Source organism: Lagopus muta, chromosome 1 (assembly GCF_023343835.1).
Source record: "Lagopus muta isolate bLagMut1 chromosome 1, bLagMut1 primary, whole genome shotgun sequence".
NCBI lineage: Eukaryota > Metazoa > Chordata > Aves > Galliformes > Phasianidae > Lagopus > Lagopus muta.
Window position 1 is genome coordinate 22,295,555 of NC_064433.1, and position 23,999 is coordinate 22,319,553.

Below are 23,999 nucleotides of genomic sequence, written 5' to 3' on the forward strand. Positions count from 1 at the left end.
AGTTTTTCTTAGGTTTATCTAACGTAAACCATGAATTCTGCAAATGTGTGAACACAATTGTGTTTTAAAGAAAAATTTAAGGGATAATACAGTCTCTTAATCAAAATTCTGAACAATCTAATCTATTGCTAATTTGAAAATTAACACTGTTCCTTTTTTTCTTGCTTCCTGTTGAGTTTAAAATAAGTTCTCTTAAAAAACGTTGAAGTCTTCTGATACAATTTGTTTCTAAAAGCCAACTTGACTTGTAGGTTTTGGTTTGGGTTTTACTAAATCCTTGAAATGCAGTTTATTGTATACATGTCGTGAAGTAAGACCTTAGCTGATGTATTTTTCTTGTATTTTGTTCTTCATCATAATTTCTAATCTTTCTCAGATGTATTATTTTGATCAGCCTTACTTTTGTATGTGTGTGTAACACATCAGAGTATCAATCTGCACATTTCTCTTCTCTTAGTCTTTGTAATATTTTTTTTTCAATGAAAGGCCAAAGAGGTGGTCTATGCTTTTAATGAGAAAAACTAATTTTAAAAAGTTTAAACCTTTGTAAAATATGCAAAAAGAACCAGTGGAAAAAAAAAGAGGTCAGTGACATTCTGTTTCTACTTCACAAGCCTGTCATAACAAAACAGGCCAGCATGTGTTAACAGTTTCACATTACAGGCCACTAGGAGAAGCTGTTTGCAAAGTTGAGGGCTGGAAAGAATCAACATCCAGCCCAGTGTCCATCATATTGGATTCCCATTGGAACTGGTATGCTGTTTTTTCCTCACGTGCACAGCTGTTCAGAAGATTCTTAATCCTACAATGTGTCAGGTGACCTCTGCAAATTATTACAAGTTCTAAGACTTCCAGATCTCACAATATATCAACAGGTTTTCCAGGCTTTAAAGGTTTATGACAAGTAAATAAAACCAGTCTGTTTCAGGGAAAACCTTGAATCCACAGTGTAATCAATCAGCTTCCCTAGAATAACTACCATGAGGACACTTACCTTGGGTGACTTAGTAAAAATTTATTTTAAAATTCTGTTCAATTAGTATTTTTATACCATTATTTAAAATTGCCTTATGGTCAAACAACTATTTTCCTCTTGGATTTACTAGCTCTAGCTCATGAGGATTTTTATTTCATGTATATTTGGTATTAAAGTCTAGGTGAATTCAACCACTTGAGATGAAACCAGAGACAACATTACATCTGTGTCAGTGTTAGAATGTGATATAAGCAAACAAGACAGGTCAATTCAAATCCAGCTGACAAAGTGCTTAGAAAATGGAAAATTGATGTAAGTGAGAAAGAGAATACAACTTGGTTTTTGAGTATTCATTGTTTAGGTTTTCTCCTGGCTTTCTATTTCCAAAAGCAGCTGAGGACTATAAGGAGAAAAATGCAGAAGAAAGGATAATTTGTTCTTCTTTCACTTTCTTGGGAACATAATGTTAAACTGGTGTTGTGCAAAGACTTAGGATTACTCTTCTCAAGACAGTTCTTCACTTTTCTTGGCAACATTCTTGAAAGTGGGGTCCCAGTCTGCAATAGAAAGGTTGCATACTGGTTTTGAATTAAGAAATTCATTTCCAAATGTCCATCTTACCTTTGGGATAGTAGAAAATACAATTTCATTGATGGTTTTAGTTGCAAGATTGTAATGGCATATTTCTGGATAACCGAATGTGTGCATGATTCAGATTTTCCTGGCAAGCACGGAAATATATAAATAAAAATAACCATCTCAAAAAATGCTACTTCATCATTTTATCTTATCTTTAAAGCAATTAAAGGAAAAGGTGTAGAAGCCAAAATGAGTGGGAACTTTGAAAATGTTGTTCATCTAATTTTTCTAAAATAATGTCAGATTCTTTTTTCTGTGGATTCTTTTTTGATAGCAGTAGATAGACATTTCTGAGAGTAGCAAAAAATGATCACCAGTAGCGTATATGTCTGAGAATTGTATTGTGAAAATGCATTTTTATGCTCTGCTTGTTGCAATAGAGCTAACAGGAAAAACAAATAATAATCATAATGATTCAGAGTTTGTGATGTATTGTAACACCATATTTTGAAAAGATCATTTTTCAGTGCAGTGCCATTTTTCTAACAGCTTTTTATGCACTCTTTTATTTTTCTTCTGGAACATCTGGTTCTATCCAAACATTCACTGAAAATACGTTTAACAGTTCTGAAAATTTTTGGCATTGTCTGCATGGTTGTTTCTGACTACATCCTCAGTGAAGTGACAAGTCCCGTGTATGCAGGGATCCTAGCCCTAGTGCAGGTTGACAGATATGACATGCTACTGGCTCACCTTTTTCACTTATTGTTATATGGACCCCTAGGTCTTTTCTGTCATATACATGACATGCTTCAGCGAGGTTTAATATGACAGAACTACTTTGTTTATCACTCCAGAGCACGATCTCTCCTGACAATGACATCAGACAGTGAAATTTACTTAAATTTGAGCCCATTCCATCTGTCAGAAGGCTGAGGTAAAGTATCCTGGCATCCATCAAAAAAAAGAAGATAAATTATTTGCTCCTTCGCATCAAATTTATCCAATAGTATATTGATGTGCCTGGTTACTGTATCTTCACCATATCTGATTTTTATTGTTGTCTTCACAATAATTTAAAGAGTTCAGGGATTATTTTCACTTTGACTTGACAGATCACGAATGTAAGTGATTTAAGGGGTGAAAGAATTGTTTATGTCACAACAAAGCAGCAAATTATCCTTTCCAGATTTAAGAATAGTGGAGAAAGTTAAAGTAACAGTTTAGCAAAAAAAACAGTTTAGTGTGTCTTTTTACTGCAGTTCTCTTAGTCCTGAAAACAACAAGATAGTTTTGGATGTTCTGGAAGAAGTACAGGGTTGATCCGGACTTCATGTCACAGTAGTAAACTCAGGTGGGAAGCAGTGATGCTTTGTTATCCTGGATCTGGATGTTAAGTGCGTAACTGGAGGTTTTCAGATGCTACCTTTTAAAGTAGTCAACAGCGTGATCTGGGAAAGTTGTGATTTTAAATTGGAAGTAGTTTTTAGGAAATGTGTATTTCAATTATTTTTGACTGTGTTGTTATTTTATCACGAAGATGCTAATATTATTAGGGTAAGACTCTAAGCATGTGTTTAATGTACAAGGCTTATTAATTATTGGAACTTGAATTTGATGTTAAAAAATGCCAGTGGCTTTTTTTTTTTTAATAATTTTTTTTTTATTGCATCCTTTATGCCATATTTGTGTGGAAATCGTAGTTACGTACTGCTGCTTATGAATGTGGGGTGAGAGACCAAAAATCTATGCTCACTATAACTGTGGTAACTGTGAGCCTTCTCTGGCTTTTCTCACTGTGATTTGTCTCCTACCTAAACACTTTCAGCCATATTGTGCCTTTGAAAAAATTTCTGGAAGATTCAAGGAGTTAAAATTGACACAAGAATAGATGAGCTCCCCCTATTCTGCTAACAGTAGCAATTTTCTTGAGAAAGGATGCTATGTATTTGGGAGTGATTTAGGGGAAATACACGCTGCACTGTGTTTATATTGACTCTTAGCAGCAACCGAGGAATTGCATTTAAAAGTTCGGTTTGAAAAGCTAAGTTCTTTGTCTAGCTGTAATCTGTCCTTTACCTATCTTCACAAGTTTATACATCAAGGCAGTGGGAAAGGGGAAAGCAGGATAGCACAAATTTTAACTGAATGTTTTGAAAATAAAAAGCTCTGTTCAAGGCAGAATCAGCATGAAGTGATGTCAACAATTCTTCAATGTGTAACATTACAGGCCAGACGGAATTGGAACAGTATCTGTTGAAGAGAAAGAAAGGTTTGAAGAAATTAAGGACAGACTTTCTTCCCTTCTGGAAAACCAAATAAGCCATTTCAGGTAAGTGTAATTTATTCACTAGTACTAAGTTTTATCTGGCAGAATGTTCTCATCACTATGTTCAGTACTGATCTTGAACAGAGTGAAATTAAAACAGACTACCTGCAAAGAAGTTTTGATTCTGTTAAATACAAAATAATTGATTTGCACAAGTGATTGATTTAGAATTCATCTGAAAGTCCTGTGAGTTCCTGTATGGTAGAAAAGACCCTGAAAGAATGTAGGCCTGATTTTATTGGTCCTTTTGAACTTTAAGCTGTCTATAAATCTATCTAAGAAAATTGCCTGAGTGAAAATGACTAGGTCATACCTCTGTGTGGATCAGTGCTGATCAGAAAAGGTGTATGAGCAGATAATACCTTTGGTATGTGGCAGCTAAACTTTTTTTTTCCTGGATGTTTAATGTCATTTTCTGTGTTATATGATCTGTTTTCTGTAATCACCTAAGGTCTATCATCTTCAATAAAGAGTTTGGCAATGTAAGGACAACTATACCAGTAGGAGAAAGAAAGGAGTATAAGAAAGAGGGCAAACTTAGTATGACATTTCCTTTTGTATCCTTCTAGCAATTGATAATTTGCAAACTTTGGCATAAAATTGGCACCTAGACCAACAAATCCATTAGTTTTTCATCATTAGCCAGCATCTGCCACCATTCTGCCGATCCAATCCTTTTGTAGAATGTATTTATGTACATTTTTTGTCTGTATCACCTTGAGACAATTTTATGACACAGTTTACATAGTGCTGTGTGAAACAGCTTTCTTTTCTTTGGCAAGGTTTGCTATAAGTTTATTGGAAGCTTCTCTGGTGTGATGAGGTAAGTGTCTAGTATTCGCTGGTATCTGTCATGCAGATAACAAGGTTGTTTGGGAATTTTTTGAGCTGGGACAACACAGCAGTCTTCATTTGAGATTTCACCTCTGTATTAACCTAAAGAGAGCTAGGATTCTCCTTGAAGAGTATTCCCTTTAGAAGAAAAGGCAACGTTCCCATCTTTTTCTCTGTCATGATTCATACACCCCATCTTCCGTGGGATTAAATAACTCATGCCAAAGAAGCAATACAGAACAGTGTAAGACAGAGTGCTACCTACCGAGTTTATGGAAAGGCAGGAAGGAAATATCAAAAAAGAACATCATCTGCAGGGAGAAGAAAAACTTGTTTGTGCTACATTCTCGTGATTGCTAACAATAAAAACAAAAGGGTATAGGAGTTTGTTGAAGACTTCTAGCCTAACTGGAATACTTATGAATATATTCTATCAAATTTTTCATAAAAACACAATCATTGCCATTTCCAGTGAGTGTAAGTATTTTTTATCTTGCACCTGGATGAGGTCTGTGAGAGTAGTTGGGGCCAAAAATATACTGAAGCAGGCTTCTGAATATGTACAGAAGAGAACAAGAAGGCTGGGCATCCTAAGAATGGGTGTTAGCCTTCTGGAAGCCATGTGCATTAGACTAATTACAAAATGTACAATAACATTTGAATAATTGAATTGGAACAAATAAAGGTGAAGATCATCATGCCTAGTTACCTACATGGTAGAGGATGTTGATGAGCTTGGGCTATACCTGTGATTATGATATCTCTGCCTCATTCTTGCTGCTTCTAGAAGGAATTCAAACAGTGTTAAAAACCTTCAGCTTCCAGTTTTATTATCTTTTGTGACCTTTGTAATTTTCACTGCTATCATCCTGGCTCCATGATGACCAAGAGGGAGCCTGCCTGTCCCAGGCAGGTAGTTCTCACTTAAATATTTTCCAGTTCTTGAGGTACTTGAACTTCTCCTTTCTCCTTTTCTACATTCTGAGACAGCAGATTCCTTCCTGCCTCTCCAGCATCAAATGTGGAAGGGCTGGTATTTCAGAGAAATCTGCTAAGGCTGTCTTGTATAAAGGCTTCTCTGAAAGTAATGCCTCCTATTTTACTGTGTTGGCGCATGAAGTCAGAGGAAGATTTTGGTGGTACAGCAGTAGAGGCTGAACCTTCCTGCCAATATTCCAATACATGTTGTTGCTGTGTGATAGATGGCAGCAGAGGGGTAGTCTGACAAAATGGTGCCAGACAGGGAAATGTGAATGAAGCAAAGATGTGTCACTGAATTCCTCCATGTGGAAAAAATGGCACCCATTGGCATTCATTGATGCTTGCTGAATATTTAGAGACTGAACAATGGATGTGAACAGAGTAAGATGGTAGATGGTGCTTTTCAGCATTGGCAACAGCAACAGTGGGTTACCTCTTCTGGTGTCAAATTTTACAAGCATGGCACACAAGCTCTTGTTTATCAGTGGCAAAAACACATGGGTAATGTGGTGACTATGTTGAAGAATACTGCTCTGTAGCTGAGACTTTGCTCTGTGAAATAGTGCTATAGTGTTTGTATCAGTTGCAGTTTCCATGGAAGTAAGTCAGAGGCATTATTTTCAGAGCAACCTACGTACCTAACCTCTTGGCTGGCTGTGTGAATTTAGTCTTCCAAGTATTCCTTTTGCACTTCTGTATGTTGTTGGTGCTAATGTAGAACATGAGTGCTGCTCTTTCTCAATTCTCCGCTGAGTAACGTATACAAATATCTCCAGGGGACCATTACCTGTGTACCCAGTAAGAGGTTGTAGTGTTGGAGGAATACTGCTAAGTGTCTCTTTAGATGTCAGCTGTGACCACATCCCTTTCTCTAAGCCTCTTATCTCGAGAAAACGACTCTTCCCTATCAGAAGCTCCTTGCAGTAATTGCTCTCAAAAGCTGGCTGCCAGTGTTGCACACATACACACTGAGTAATCCCCACCCTGAGTGGGTCATCTGCATCTTCAACTTAAAATTGGGTGGATTTTGGAAACTTCTTAGTTATTTACATTGCAGAACTTACATTGATTTGGAATATTAAGTATAAACAAGGAATGAGTGGCATTTATTCCTAAACTACTGTTCTGGGTAAACAGGAATAAACCATGGGAGATACAATTCAAGGATTGTGGAAATACACTAAAGATAAAGGAGGACTCAGAACCTCTAAGGATGACTTAAAGCCTAAGACTTTAAATCTGCTTTCCTAATTTGTTAGCAGGTTTCCAAGAGTTGTTAGCACTCCAGTAAGAAAGGAATAAAATGAGGCAAAGCAAATACTGAAATTCTCTCCAACTGAAAATCCTTTTTTGACCTCATTTACCAGCCTTTATTTTGGCTGACCAAAATGCATATCAAAAATTCACTAGTCTAAATCCTTTTATCGTTCGAAAATATTTTTGTGTTGGAAAACATTAGAACATGAGGCCACGATTGAGTAATAAGAAAAAAATAATCTAAGCAAAGGGAAAAAAAATCCTCTTTTCCAATTGGGGATATTATAGATTTTATAGACAGATTAGGAGACGTTACTATTGCCTGAACTCTGTAGTCTCATTGAGCTGATCTGTTGGATCATTCAGCATACTAAAATTAAAATTAAAAACAAAGCTATGGATGGGATTGCATTTCTACTTTACATAGTGTTGAATGTAGAGACAGAATAGCTGAAAAAAATTACAGTAACAGAAGATGCTTCCCTGAGCTATTTATGACATAATAGGAAATATTATGGATTATCTGCAGGCATCTTTCTTCTTATATACACATAAAACTTAAATATCAGGCATCTTTTTTTTTTTTTTTCCTAGGAAGATGACAAGCTCATTAGAGACCATTAAATATTTTTCATAGTTGAGAAAGTGCAAATAATGCTTTTTGCCTTTTGTTTTTGTTTTTGTTTTTCTGTATTTGAGCCTGTGCTGCTGGTAGGCTGATACTTCTATAATGTATATATTTTCCATGGTAGACTACTGAAGAGATCTGTTTTCATTAGTGCTTTGCCTATGGGAGTTTGCTATTAAATTTATTAATGCAGGCAGTGTACAGAGTTACATCTCAAAGTAAATGCCTATCATTTTCTGTTCCTTTTTTTTTTAATCTTTAAGATACTGTTTCCCTTTTGGACGTCCTGAAGGAGCTTTAAAAGCCACGCTTTCATTACTTGAAAGGGTAAGTTGGACAATATATTTTTAGTTCTGCCTGAGTACTAAGCTTGCTTTTTTTTCTTTTGCCTTCAGGCCAACTGAAAGCAGACTTGTTTCTTCTTTGGTATTCTACTACTGGTTATAGTTGAATATAGTTGAAACTGGGAGGTTTGTTTTTTATTTCTCAGCATTTTCCACAGAAGCAAACAGCTGCTCTCTGTAGGACACATTTCTTGGACTTCAAGCCATTGTAATTAAGCTTCTTTATGATTTAATGATTATCCAGCATTACACCTAAAGTAATACAAGTCAAGTCTACTGCCCCTCTTTCCCTGCCACTGTTGTTGTTGATAGTGATATAAACATTAAAAACCATCTATATAATCAAAATAATCATCTATGATTGTGTAAACTGAGTCAGTTTGAGAAGAAAATGCTATGTGTGCTGAAACTGTCATGAGCCATAAACGTAAAGTTCCACATAGCAAATCCTCTTCTACTGCCTGGAAGGACAAAAGCCTTGCAATGGTAAAATCATCTGTCTTCTGTAAGGAAAGAAAATGTAAAATTCCAATAGGGGTTTCAGCGGACTTGTATCAGCAGGAGTCTGAGGAACGTAAGAATGGAAGAAAAGCTTAGATCCCATTCGGATAGTCCTGCCAAAATCTGAGAGGTTTAGTCCCAGGAAGTCAGCCATTTTGCAATGCAAAAAGCTCTGTGGATGGAGATTCTGTCTTATATCTCTGCCATGCTCAGAAACCTTCTATATGTTTTATTTCACTTCTAATCTTGGTGAGTGTAGTGCTATGGATTTCTTCATGTTTTATGAAACAGCCCTTTCCTTTCACTGTTCCTGATGCCATAAATGTTATTGGTACTCTCTGTTGGTCAAGCACCACCTTTGTCAGTCTTGACTGAGAAAAAATAAATGCTGAATGTGTTAAAAACCTTTTCTTATCTGTCATTGAAAATTCTGAAAAAAGATCAGATCATTTTCTTTTCTTTTATTGATAAATGAGAAGTTATTCATTAAAAAAAAAAAAAAAGTATTTACAAAGATATGTCATCTGTGTGTGCAAGTAATAGAAGAAATCTGCTTTGTAGCAAGCTCTTCCTAACAGCTTCCACTCAGCTGAACCTGTTTCTTTTCCAGTATATATCCCACTATATCCTTACAGACTATAACTCCTTCTATCTCTAACAGTAATTTAGAGATGTGCTGTATGAGGGTGCAGCTTATATAGATAATGTCATAGGGTTGGAAGGGACCTTTAAAGGTCATCTAGTCCAACTCCCCTGCAATGAACAGGGGCACCACAGCTAGATCAGGTGGCTCACAGCCTGGTCCAGCCTCACCTTGAAAATCTCCAGGGATGGTGTATCCACCACATCTCTGGGCAACATGTTCCAGTGCTTTACCACCCTCACTCTCAAATACTTTTTCTTTATATGTAATCTATATCCACCCTCATTGAGATTGAAACCATTTCTCCTTCTGTTACCACAGACTCTGCTAAAGAGTCTGTCCCCTTCTTTCCTGTAGCTCCCCTTTAGATACTGAAAGGCTGCTGTCTGGACACCTTGCAGCCTTTCCTCTCCCGGCTGAACAGCCCCAGCTCTTTCCCAGCCCAGGAAAGGAGGAAAAGCAGTCAGTATTTACTACTTAGAATCATAGAATCATAGAATCACCAAGGTTGGAAAAGACCTAAAAGATCATCCAGTCCAACCGTTCACCTATTCCCAACAGCTCCCACTAAACCATGTCCCTCAACACAACATCCAGCCTTTCCTTGAACACCCCCAGGCTCACTGACTCCACCACCTCCCTGGGCAGTCCATTCCAGTGCCTGACCACCCTTTCTGGAAAGTAATACTTCCTAATGTCCAGCCTGAATCTCCCCTGCTGTAGCTTGAAACCATTCCCTCTGCTCCTATCACTAATGACACGAGAGAAGAGGCCGACCCCCAGCTCACTACAACCTCCCTTCAGGAAGTTATAGAGAGAAATGAGGTCTCCCCTGAGCCTCCTCTTCTCCAGGCTGAACATTCCCAGCTCCTTCAGCCTCTCCTCATATGGCCTGTGTTCCAGACCCCTCACCAGCTTTGTTGCCCTCCTTTGAACACGTTCCAGGGCCTCAATATCTTTCTTGCAGTGAGGGGCCCAAAACTGGACACAGTACTCGAGGTGCGGCCTGACGAGTGCTGAATATAGGGGAACAATCACCTCTCTGCTCCTGCTTGCAACACTGTTTCTGATGCAAGCCAGGATGCCATTGGCCTTCTTGGCCACCTGGGCACACTGTCGGCTCATGTTCAGCCGAGCATCAATCAATACCCCCAGGTCCATTTCCTCTACACAGTCCTCCAGCCACACCGCCCGAAGCCTGTAGCGTCGCCTGGGGTTGTTGTAGCCGAAGTGCAGGACCTGGCATTTGGCCTTGTTGAAACTCATCCCATTGGCTTCAGCCCAGCTCTCCAGCCTGTCCAGATCCCTCTGTATGGCCTCACTACCCCCAGGCAGATCCACACTTCCAACCAATTTGGTGTCATCTGCGAATTTACTGAGGGTGCACTCGATGCCCTCATCGAGGTCATCAATAAAGATATTGAAGAGGACAGGCCCCAGCACCGACCCCTGGGGAGCACCACTCACGACCGGTCGCCAGCTGGATTTGACTCCATTCACCACCACTGTCTGAGCCCGGCCCTCCAGCCAGCTCCTTACCCAGCCAAGAGTGTACCCATCCAAGCCTCGGGCTGCCAGCTTCTGCAGGAGAATGCTGTGGGAGACAGTGTCAAAGGCTTTGCTGAAGTCTAGGTAGACCACATCAACAGCCTTTCCTTCATCCACCAGATGGGTCACTAGATCATAGAAGGAGATCAGGTTGGTCAAGCAGGACCTGCCCTTCACGAACCCATGGTGGCTGGGCCTGATCCCCCGGTCATCCCGCACATGCCGCATGATCTCCCTCAAGACAATCTGCTCCATAACCTTCCCTGGCACCGAGGTCAGGGATACTGAAACAGGGAATACTTCTGACAGTATTCACAGTTTCTCCTTTACACGGTTAAAAAATCAGTGGATTTGCAATGATGGAAATTTTTCCATAAGTGAGAACCAAGCAAATTTCCACATTCACATGTTTAGTGGATACCAGGATCCAAACCGTCCGGGGAACACTCTCATTGCACTGTTCATAATGTCATCCAAAGGATGACTGACTGACATGCTTCAAGATGCCAAACAGTGGAGGTAGTCTTGTATAGCATATAAATACAATACAGGCAGTCAAACAGGATTGAAGAGAAATCTTCAAAAGCAAATACCCAGTTTCACCAGCTGAAATAGTTCCTTTTTGATTAATGCCTTCAACAGTTATCAGCTCTGAAGTAACATTACAATACTTTTATCCTTTTCCCATGGGTTTTGAGTAATGTGTGTAACCAAGTGGTATAATTGTCTATAATTGTCTCTGGCACAGGTTTTAATGAAAGACATTGCCACTCCCATACCAGCAGAAGAGGTGAAGAAAGTGGTCAGAAAATGTCTGGAGAAGGCTGCCTTGATCAATTACACTCGACTTACAGAATATGCCAAAATAGAAGGTTAGTACAGCAATCAATTGCCAAAGTGGCTGTAAAAGCCAACAATGCCTATTAACTAAATATTCTGTGAGCAGCCTTTTCCCTTTCCTGAACAAACCCTTTCCACAGCAAGGGGAAATGTCTCATTAAAATCTCAGCTGGTGAACTACGGAGCTTTTTCCTATTCATTGCTTTAATATGCCTCCTGGGACCCTGTTTGAATGGAAGACCAGGACTTCTTAATTTAAGTTGCCCTTTGTTCTCACTTTTGAGTTTTCCATAAATCTAAAAGGTTGTTTATGGATTATTTTTTATTTCCCTTTTTCTAGCAATTAAACTACTGACAGGAAATTATTTCCTTATCAACAGTAACAGTACATTGAAACTTGAAAACTCTGGATATAGATGTCTTTCTGATGTATTTATAAGGCTGACAGATAAGTGTTATTTATTTATGTCATTGTGTTGTCAGATGTATGATAATAATCTGATATTTAAAATCTTAATTACATCCTGATTTATTGAATGAACTACATCAGTAGTTTATTTTCTGGAATTTCCATGTATTCTGGAACACATTGCAGTGAAATTAAATTAAGATTTTTCTCAAAAGATTGGCTAGGATGCACAGAATCATTTAAATACTGTACGTAAGCATGTAAACCTTATGGAGAACAAAAAGGAAGTCACAATAGTGAAATGCTTAGTTAAGATCTGCTCCATAAAGCACAGAAAGTTACGTCTGTGCAAATATATTCAGGAGTAGAAAACAACGTGTTTGCATCTATCTGTTTCTTTGGAGGCATTGTCAATTAATAGGAAAATAAATGAAAGATAGATTTTACTAAAAAAATATATTTGTTATGGATAGTAAGTTTTTATTCGTAGCATGTATATCTAGAAATACACTAGAATAAATAGAGTTATCATAATAGCAAAATGAAGCCTCATATCTTCTGCAGTACTCTAAAGTCAACTTTTTTTTTCCTTTTTCCATTTCTGTTTAAATTCTCTGAAAAACATGAGTTAACCAATCTCACACGTGATAAACAAAAAAACCTATCTCATCACTATAGCAACCAGTATTAGATCATGGGAGTAACAACATGAAACCAGTTCATCATAATTAATTATGATACCATGTTGTGTTAAAGAAAGGAGGGTGAATATTAAATCTATTCCGGAAGATGAAAAAGCAAAAGTATGATTTCCCTTATTTTTGTCTTTCCATATTTATAGTGGATTTTCTGGTGCTCAGTATTTGTCTCTTAGTAAACCTGTTGAAATAATGAGTAAGGAAACGGAAACATTATATAAGATGACAAAAGTTTGCAAAAGATATCTTAACTCTCTGACACTAAACTGGATTGGGAAAGTTTTTTTTGTTGTTCCATGAAATGAGTACATCTTTTGTCAGGATTTTTAACTAGATCCTGGAAAATGCTACCAGTTCCCGTGTAAGTAGCAAATTCTGCCCTTTTAAATATACATACTGTTAATACTGCACTAATCTGGAGTGGCAGATAACACTGAAGTCCATTCCATAGCATATTTTAACTTGCTTATTTCTTTTTGACAAAACTAGGTTTCTGTAAGTATATTTACACTCATGTTATCCCAAAATACAATTGATAATTGCATACAGCAGTGTAGTACATCAAGGAAAAAAGTGTAAAGTACTTTTTCTGAGAATAAAATAGAGTAGAAAGTAAAGGGCTCTAACACCATAACATGAGAAAAATAAACACCTTTGTCTTCAGTAGCAATGGAGCCTGTATTTATCTTTTCCTATAGTGAATTTATAATAAACATCTTACATTTTTACCAGCATAAATGCAATAGATTTCATTCTGTCATTTAGGCCTATGGGAGAATTGCTGCACCTCAGGCACTGAAATGTTCTTCTCTTAAAAGTAATTCATGTTTGCATTTGCATTAATTACTTACTCCTCAGATTGCATTTTAAGATCTAAAAAAGAGAGAAGACAATGCATTGTATGAGCATCTCTGCCACAGTCAGGAGTGTCACTGCTGTACTCAAAATTCTTTTTAATTCCTTATTTGGTATCTGTTCTATTGTCATGAAATTAAAACAGTTTTATTTCTGCAATGATGTTTCTTTTTTCTTTTTTGGTTTTCTTCTTTTTTTTTGTTTGTTTTGTATTTAGCAACAGCAGAAAAAGACTCAGGTGATTACTATTTGTGTGCATGTCTGCATGTGATTTAGTCTGTTGCATGTGTTGTTTTTTCATTCTGTTGATTTCAACAATACCAAGATATTGACCAGAGCATGTACAAGCCTTAAAATTAGTCTTGGTGTAGTGTCCATGTGTTCATCATTTACACTGTTATTTAAGTATGGCATGCGTATTTATTAGTAATTTAGGTGATTTTATTAACCTCTATCTTTTGGAATGTTGAAAAATTTAGTTTCTGTGAAAGATGTAACTAAGAGATGCTGACAAGTTTGGCTCTTAAATTCAAAATGAAGGACTTTATATGAGAACTCATATGACAAAGCTTGTTTTACATCATTCTGATATGATTCTGTTTAGTGGTATGTTTATTTTTCTAGTTACAGATGAGGTTTGAGAGCATGTTTGTTCTTTGTGTTTCTGATTCCATGAGTCTGATATTGTTTCTAGTAATGCAGAGAGTTTTCTGAGTGTTTTTATTCAAAGAGTTACAAAAAGATCAAAAAGGGCATGGTTGAAATATTGTCTCCATAAAAGCTGTGTAGAAATGACTATTCAGGTGTGTGGTAAAGTCCTACTGGCTGCATGGAAGTATGAGGGATTGCAAATATATATAGAATTTAGAATAGAATAGAATGGAAATAATAGCTATGCACACTTCTGCTTTACTTTTTTTAAAGCCTGATGATAGTGCTTTCTGGTTTCCAACCATGGCTATGGGAAGGGGCATTGAGTTGGTAGCGTTCCCAGTGTAAGATCATTTTGTGTTAAAGGTGACTTTAAAGTTGTTCAAAAGATAGTTGAAAACAGAGCTCCTTGACAGTGACGGACCTGAAGGGAGAAAGGCAGTCCATTTCTTAGTTCTCCATTCTCTGTAAGAGGAACAGCTTCCATAGCCAGTAATCAAGCAGAAAACATTATCAAATTATAAAGATTACATTTTTAAAAGTTAGTATTCATTCATGGAACAGATCATCCTGGATGACATGCTTGATCACATGAGGAATGAGCGTGTGATCCGAGACAGCCAGCACAGCTTCATCACAGGAAGGTCATGCCTGACCAATCTGATGGCCTTCTGTGATGGAGTGACGGCATTGGTGGACAAAGGGAAGGTGACCGATGTCATTTACCTGGACTTGAGGAAGGACTCTGACATGGTCCCCCACCACATCCTCATCTCCAAATTGGAGGGATGTGGATTTGATGGGTGGACCACTTGATGGATAAGAAACTGGTTGAAAGGCTGCAGACAGAGGGTGGTCATCAATGGCTCTGTGTCCAGGTGGAGGCCGGTAATGAGCAGCGACCCAGGGGTCTGTCTTGGGACCGGTGCTCTGTAACATCTTTATCAAGTGCACTCTCAACAAGTTTGCTGACGACACCAAGCTGAGTGGTGGAAGAAAAAGATGCCATTCAGAGGGACCTCAACAGGCTGGAATGGTGGGCCTGGGTGAACCTAATGAAGTTCAACACAGCAAAGTGCAGAGTTTTGCACTTGGGCTGGAGGAATCCCAGGCATCCATACAGACTGCTTAAGAGCAGCCTTGTGGAGAAGGACCTGGAGGTTTTGATTGATGAAAAGCTTAACATAAGCCAACAGTGTGCCCTTGCGGCTCAGAAGGCAAATGGTATCCTGGGCTCCATCAGAACAGGGGTGGCCAGCAGGGACAGGGAGGTGATTGTCCCCCTCTACTCTGCTCCATCTGGAGCACTGCATCCAGGTCTGGAGCCCCCAGTACAAGAAAGACAGGGAGCTGCTGGAGAGAGTCCAGAGGAGGGCCACAAAGATAGTCAGGGGACTGGAGCACCTCCCCTATGAGGACAGGCTGAGGGAGCTGGGCTTATTCAGCCTGGAGAAAAGAAGGCTGTGGGGTGACCTCATTGCAGCCTTTCAATACCTAAAGGGAGCCTACAAACAGCAGGGGAGTCACCTCCTTGAAAAGGTTGGTAACAACAGGACAAGGGGAAATGATTTTAAGTTGAGGGAGGGAAGATTTAGGTTGGATGTCAGGGGGAAGTTCTTTACAGAGAGGGTGGTGAGTTGCTGGAACAGACTGCCCAGAGAGTTTGTGGATGCCCCGTCCCTGGAGGTGTTCAAGGCCAGATTGGATGGGGCCCTGGGCAGCCTGGTCTAGTATTAGATGTGGAGGTTGGTGGCCCTGCCTGTGGCAGGGGGGTTGGAGATTCATGATCCTTGAGGTCCCTTCCAACCCTGGCTATTCTGTGATTCTGTGAAGTGCAGCTTAGAAGTCCGGTGAATATATAACTGAAGAGTCTGAAAATTCTCATGATTCCTAACACTTCCACTGATTTTCATTTAAAAGGTTTAAATACCATGGAAACAGAAGTGTTCCAATCAGAGTTGTTAAAAAAGGAAAAAGACAGTGTAGTGATACAGGCATTTCTGCCACTGCCTGTTAGAATGAGTACACAACCAGGTGACCACCTGATCCCCCCTACCAACAGGGAAAGGACCTTTAAGCAGGTGTTCCTGAGCACCTGGAGGCTTCTTCAGGAATGTCTCTGTGAAAAGATGGGTTTCATACTATCAAATACAAATATACCTTAAGAGGAGTTCTCTGCTAGGTAAGACACCTAAAACTAGATAGTACAAATATTCCACTTACTACTTCAACTCATGCAGCTGTTGAATAAAATGTCTCTTCAAATGAGAAATCTAGAAAGTGTTGAATCTGTGAAAAGAGGAAACTCAATTTGGAGTTTGTCTGGTATGACATTTGTGCTCCAAAATCTCAGTTGAACACTTTTATATAACATGCATCACCTCAAGTGCAAATCTTTGTTTCCCTCACTCTTGCTATTCTTATTTTTTCTCAAGCTTGTTGTGTCAGAATCATGGACTATTAAGTACAGATGACATAAAGTTAGAGGCACAGAAGAGAAAGAAAAAAAAAAAGAAAAAAAGAAGTACCTGTCATCAGTCATTTTACATTAGCTTTAAGCATGATTTGAGAGGAACTATTGCTGTCTTCTTGAGATTCTAGGATAGGAAAGCTGTCCCTTAAGTGACCTGGCAAATGACAGTGTTACAGAATGAAAGGGAAGCCTATGGCATACAATGAGTAATGGAAATTCACTGTGTTAGGTGAAACTAGAGGTCTATAGGTTGTATTTGTAATTTAATTGCTTAATTAAATACTTCTGACTAGAAGTTTATTTGAAAATCAGTGAGTCAACTTAGAAAATTAATTTTATTGACAGAATAGACTGTTGCACAATAATTTAATGTCACTTTGAACCCATTTCTGTGATGTAAAAGTTCAGTCTTAGGCATCATTCATATTTTAGGCTGGCTAACAGAGCCAAATCCTGCTCCTATTGGTGATGCTAGCTAAACTGCAGATTTCGACATGAACTTGATAGACAGCAGGCTTAGCCCTAGCACCATGTATTGCATTGTTGTGGAAAATAAGGAAAAACTATTTATTAACAATTATTATTTACAATTTAACTTATACACTGAACACTATGCAGAGAATCTTGAACTGTAGGAGTATCCTTGGTTAGGTAGTACAGAGGTGAACATGCAAGTTGTTCTTGTTGAGAGAATCCTTTCTGAGCAGTGTAGTTGCCAGATTCCCAGGTGTGTTCACCAAGCGCTCTCATTTTCACAGTCTCAATTGAAGATGACTCTGAATGCTTTCCCAGAAGTCAGTGGTTACTTTCTTAATGGCAGATGCAGTGGTATAAGCAGCACTTGAGTTGACAGGATTTGTTTGCAGCCGGAATGACATTTTATTTAGCACTGCCACATTGTAGAACAGCATTTTTCAATAAAAGTTACATTTGCAGTGAAAATTATGCAAGGTTCAGCATGTCATTTCTCATGACATGAACTGCCAAAATTCTCATGGAGTAACAAATCTGTTCAGTCAGTATAATTGCCAGTACGAGGAGAACAGCAGCAAGCCTACTATTGTCATTTTGAACTATGCCTAAGAACTCTCATATAACGCTCCTGTAGTTTGCAGCAAGGGCTTGTGATTTGTGAAGATGATGATCATGGCATCAATATATTAAAATCTCTTTCTAAGTATGAACCGTTTTCGTTTCAGAACGTGCTGTCTTTGTGACTTTGCTACCTGAAAGTACTTCCGAATCATTTTGTGTATGACACGTTTCCCAGTTTTACTCAGTACTAAACACTCCCAATAAATAATGCTGAGCATAACTTGGCCTGCTGGATTCTGAGGCCAGAGCCAAAATGCATTTTTCAGATGAGTTCTGTAGAGCTTCCAAAAGCACAGCTTAGAGAAATTTGCATGCATCCTTTTGCTGTTTTCTCACCTTCATAAAGGGAAACTTATAAAGAAATTATAACGTACTTAAATCCATTTAAAAAACATGGTAATGAGGTACTGTATTTATTCCTTCTCAGAAACAATTTTTCCCCATTAACACTTATTAGAAATCTGAATGAATGAGGAGAAATGGACTCCATGAGTGCTGCTGTTATTTCCAAAGCCAAGTGAGAAAATCTCACGTGTAAACAAATTTTTCAGTACAGAGCATTACTTTTCTGTAGAGTAAAAAATGGCCTTGGTTAAGGATGAATGTGGCAAATGGTTGTGAAGCAAACAGGTCAGTATCTGTCATCATTAACAGATGAGAACAAGAATGAGAATAACAAGAATGAGAATAAATTTTATTAAAATCAGTGCAGATATTTACTATGTAGCGCACAATTGCTCAAAGACAAAACACAGTTGTCATCTCAGTATTGCTTTCTCCACCAAAGGCTGAATAACTGTTAACTGCATACAGTAGAGGGTCAGGAGGAACGCAACAGTAGTTTTTTCTTCAAAGGACGTAATTCATTAACATACTCACTGCATACTACCCTTCCTTTTGAAACTCGTATGTAAATGCCCTCAGAGCTCAGGAGGATCTTTCTGACTTAAAAAGAAGAACACTACAAACATTATTGAAATGTTTGAATCTCTATTGAAAAAGAGAAGGCAAGTGGAGAGAGTCGTTGTACCTGGAGAGGACTTGATTAAAGCTCTCCATGCATGTTCATTTCACTGAATAAACAAAAATGAGTGACTTGCACAGCAGCACAGCACCTTCTTGGTCTCTGTTGTACAACTAAGCAGAAACAGGATACATCCCTGTATCCTCTTAAATCAATCCGTGATTTCAATTTTGGAACAGAGGTCTTGAAGGGAACCTGCGGTTAATGTCTTGATACCTCCTTCATCAGCATACCCAAATCCTGGCTTAACAGCTGCATGAGCTGTTCTTTCTCTGTGACATCATTCTTCCCATTTTCTGCTTCCTGCTTCAAGTACGGGAAGACCATTTCAAGTCCTGCTTGCTCTATCGGCTACGAATCACCTTACAGTCATGTCATTTCCTATTTGTCAGCGCAGTACCTCCCTCCTTTATCTTAGATAGCTTTGGCATTTGCATCTTCAATCCTGCCTTGCCCTATGATGTATTTTAGACATTTTTTATACTTACAAAACCTATTTTTTAGTAAATTTTCCTTACCTTGTCTGAGAAGTTTAGTCTCTTGTTTTTCATTACCATCTTGAAAGACTTTCTCTATTAATGTTTGAATCTTCTTGAACACTGATGACTGTATCATCTCCATTAAATACCTGCACAGTAGTACTACTGCTTCCCAATCTATAATGCTTGGTGTGGTGCCCATGGCCTGCTCCTTCATGGGGCTGTCCTGGGCTGTGGGGAGCTGCTGCAGCACCTCCTGCCCTCCTCCTGCCCTGAGCTCAGTGCCTGCGGGGTCGCTGCTCTCTCATTTCTTCCCCCTTTCTCCCAGCTGTGCTGCTGTTGTTTCCTGGCCGTGGCAGAGCCCTGCTGGAGCAGCTCTGCTCTGACACAGGGCACTGTGGGGCTCTGCTCACAGGCCACCCCGCAGCCCCTGCTACCAACGCCTTGCCACTAAAGCCCAATATAACCAGTAATGTAGTATGTTTGACTGGTCTTTTCCCATCCACATCATGCTTATGGCACTCTGTTGTTCAGTGAAAAACTAATACAACCAAGTCTTTATGGTCTTTGATCATTTCCAACTGCTGAATTATAGCAAATGTTTATTGCTGTTTATGTTAAGTCCATTGCTCTTCCTCTTAAAGTTGGTCTCCAGTTCTTCTATTACTGTATTTATGACACTGCTCTTTATTGCTGGTGTTTTACAACACTGTTATCAGAGCACTATAGTATTTATTCTCAAGTCATTGGTGAAATATTAAAGAAGCTCAGCCCCACAATGGATACTCAAGGAATTCTTGAAACCTTTCTTTTCTCCTTCTCAACGTTAACCATAGCCTTTCTCTTTAGGTATCTTCTTTGTCTAACACAGTTTCTTTTTTAATCCTCATTTTCTTCAGCTTAACTGATAGTTTTCCCATGAGGCACAGTATCAAATGCTTTAGTAAAGTCAGAATAGATGAGATCTACTGAATTTATTTTCTAAGAAAATATCCTATCAGGCATAGCCTCTGCATGAATCTAGCACAAACTACATTTGCAAATTTGTTACACTTTATTCTATGTCTTCAAGTACTAATTTTATCAAAATTTGTTTCAAAGTTAACTGACAGCATCACTTTTCCTGCATCTTTACCTGCAGGCATTAGATTTGCTATTGACATCTTTCACTAACTCTATGAAGTTTAGACTCTAAAATTTATTAGATTTATGAAATCTAGGTCTGCATTTTCAATCACCAGTTCTTTCTCGTACTGGGATGTCAGCTATTCGGCTCCCTTCATTCATGGAGCTCTTAAATTCTCACGTTTGTTATCTCCAAGTTTTAAGCCACACAACAAAACAACGAAAACAACAAGAACAAAAAGTGCTGAGAACGTTAGTTCTTTGTAGAAAGTTATAGAAAAGTTACAAGTTATAAGCAAGGATGGGAAGAAAGTGCTAGTTTCTATGTTGCGAAAACCAGAATACAAAGCATCCTAAGTTAGATCATGAATTGAAAAATCAGATTTCTTTTCATCCTGGCATTTTTTATTTTGCTTTTACCTCTTCAGATTTCATGTTTCAGTTTTTTCCAGCTTCACATGAGTCAATAGATTCCCTTTTCTGAAAATAAATGTGCTATTATCCCATGACAGTAATTCCATTGAATACTACAATAGATTTGAAAAAGGGTAGAAACACTGCAACGTCACCCACTTTATAAAATAATAGATTATAAAGTAGGAGATGTAAATTCTAACTTTCTGTAAATCTCATAATCTTTCTGTACACGCCACGGGTAATATTAATTATTTTTTTAAAACTGTTTTGTCTCGAGAAGTTAAAATCTTATTTAATTCTCAGATATGGAAAAACTAGTTTCAGCTTCACAATTAAAGCTAAATTCCATTATTTGTATAAGGCTAGATTTTTTTTTTTAATCAGAAGAATATAGCCTGTCCTCCCAGATGTCCGCTCTACTTTTTCACTGCAGAATTAATTTTGTGAGAATTTGCAAGAAAATCCATCATGGTCACATTGAAATTATCTGTAGATGGATTATCCCAGTTGCAGATTAACTCTGGAGTCAGCTCAGGTCTAGTAGCATATATTAGCTCCAGTTTATTGACATTTGTACTGTTTTTGTTACAAGCAGTATTGAAAAGTCTGAATTAGCTCGCCCTACTGACACAGAGTTGGCTCCCGTCCTGATGATCAGTGTCATAGTGGTTCTGCTGGTACAGCTCAGTTGTTCAGACATTATTTGTCATGGCTCTTGGCTCAACAGCTAAGGAAGAACACTTGGAATGGATGAAGCTTTATAAGGCATAAAATTCACTAACGTCTAACAGTCATTTACAAAAGCAATAGCACTCACCAAATTCGCTTAAGTACGCATTAAGAAGAGGTTAATTGAGAGGCCTCAGAAAGTAGACGTTACTGCCATATCATCAGAGTTCTAGGAAGTTAGTTACTCTGGATATTTCATATTTTCATCCTTGGTTGGGAAGAGATGTAAAATCTTTGCTTAAGTTTGTACAGATGATGCAAAAGTCCTGTGGAAATTAATGACAGCAAAATGTTGCTGTTTGGTAAGCTTAAGTCTTAACCCTAGCATATAGAGGAATGCGTGGCATACCGAATATTGTTTCTGGTATACATTCACTCTGCAATGGATTTGGGTAAAAGCAGACAAGCAGGTTTTCAGGACATCCCAGTATCTAGATGTGGCAGAACAGGGCAGCATGTGTGAGGTTGTGAGGACATCTGGCAGAGCTCAGTATTTGAGTCATCCTCTAGTCAGCACTGTACAATCTGTTATAACACAGAGATAAAAATATTTTTAAGGCTGATGAAAGGGTATAGTTGAAGGAGTCTTGTCAGTTTCGATCCTTAAAGAAAACTGACTTATTTCAGAGCACAGAATACCTTCACAGAAGAAAAAACAAACAGGAAGGGAAGTATCCCTTCACTTGGTAGAGTAAGGCATAGAAGACCAAAGGGCCAAAGGCCAAGAAAATGCTCATGAGAAATTAAACACGTGCATTTAATAGTGATGGTGGTTATGTGCAGGGGTTGGAGAATAAGCAAAGAAATGAGTTTCACATTTGTCTGCAAAGATACAGTCTTTTCTGGAAAGCAAGTATAAGTTAGGTGTTAGACAAGCTGATGGTTTTGGGTCCAGTAAAGGAGGTACTGGGAGAAGTTCTTTGACCTGTATAAAACAGAAGCTCCAAGCAGAAGATCTGACAGTCCCTTCTTGCCTTGATCTCCATCCATCCATAAAGCACTCACCTTTTCATTTCAATAGTTTTTAGTCAGTTAACTTAGCTCATTTAACAATATTTTCTTGGTACATGTGTGACTCACTGATAGGGTGTACTTGAGAAAGCATCCATTATTTGCAGACCCTGTCTTGCTTTTTCATTTTGACAGAATGTGAAGCTGAAAACAGATGATGGATGGCTTTTTCTGTTTATTTTCTAAAAGATGTCAAGCAGCATATTTACTGTCTTGACTCCTGCAGCAACTTGTTAGTCTGAGCAGTGTAAACACATCTCAGCAACCCTTAGTAATTGTGGAGAGAAAGACATTATAAATATAATGAAAACTGACACAACTGATTTCCATTCCTCTTATCCTTTTTTTTTTTTTTTAACACTTATAAAGACAAGCACAGTATTTAATATAAAAAAAAAAAAGTTAATATTTCATACTTTTTCTTCAAAATGCATTAACAGCCACTTGCTTATACACCCGTGCAAATGATGATAACTTTGTCTGTCAACCCATACTCGCTTGATTTTGGAAAGGCAGAAGTCATTAGTTAGAGAAAAAGACTGACTGGTGTACTTTGTAACTTTGTAACAGATGGAAAAAAAAGCTTTAGATGAAGCCCAACTGGAATGTGGAGAAGTAAATACAATGCAAGTGAGATTGCCTATATTAATTTACTGTGTGAAATAGTAAACAAAAAAAAATAAGAGAGATTTTTCCAAGGATACAGAATGAAGGCAGTTATCTACAGCATTCCTAACTAAATTTGATGATTGAAATATAATTATTTTTAAAAATACTGAAAACTGTATAAAGCATCAAGAGTAATTTGCATGTTTTTAGCAAGTAGAAGATAGTTTCAAAAATACACTGAGAATTTCATGCAAATGTGAGACTTATAATTCAGGGAGCTTAATTTCTCCCACATTTTTGGGCATTCCTGCCATGCAACATCATTTAGAAATTTGTTATTATATAGAAATATGTATACCTGAAAAGGAAACTGAGGTTTCTTGACCTCTTCTCTACACACTGATCCTATTGAAAAATTACTCCTGACATTAGTCCCATCATGAATCCTTGCAATTTCTGGCTTGATTAACTTGTGATGACTGATTTATTTTTATGCCAACATCGTCTTTGACCATAAATAGGTCCTCTCCTTTCACAGTGTTTATCAATCCGATGCCTGTGTGAGAGCACTCCTGATCCCCTCTCTCTTCTTTCGTTCAATTAGACTTCTTATGCATTTAAAACAAACCAAGGAACCAACAAACCAAAAAGTTGCCATTCCCACTTCTTTCAATGCCGTTTCTAATTGAAATTCATAATTTCGGCTCAGATGTTTTTTGTATTTCCCCAGTGCTTGCTCAATGACATTAATACTTCCGTGAGACCATGTTTCTTTCGTCATGATCTTATCATAGGGATAGTTCAGGATAATCTTAACATTAGCTAGTAAATCTCTGATCTTTCCAGCTATCTCTGATGATAATGATGTCTGTTCAGTAATCAGTTCTAGGTTACATTGAGCTTATGCCAGGTGTAACAAGTAAGCCTACTCCAAAACAACAATGGAAAATCAGATTTGATATAA

General features: G+C 38.1%; 1 protein-coding gene across 10 annotated transcripts in view; it reads left to right on the plus strand.

Moving 5' to 3' along the window:
- The window catches only part of CADPS2 (calcium dependent secretion activator 2), a 303,802-nt gene that overhangs the window by 210,249 nt on the left and 69,554 nt on the right, over positions 1–23,999 (plus strand). For 6 of the 10 annotated variants that reach the window (XM_048934392.1, XM_048934388.1, XM_048934390.1 and 3 more), the window contains exons 14-17: positions 3,786–3,887; positions 7,848–7,911; positions 11,369–11,492; positions 13,640–13,660. In XM_048934392.1, coding sequence (XP_048790349.1) covers positions 3,786–3,887; positions 7,848–7,911; positions 11,369–11,492; positions 13,640–13,660 — 311 coding nt within the window. The remainder of the gene's footprint in view (positions 1–3,785; positions 3,888–7,847; positions 7,912–11,368; positions 11,493–13,639; positions 13,661–23,999) is intronic. The other 4 variants (XM_048934391.1, XM_048934396.1, XM_048934398.1 and 1 more) reach the window with 1 other exon arrangement.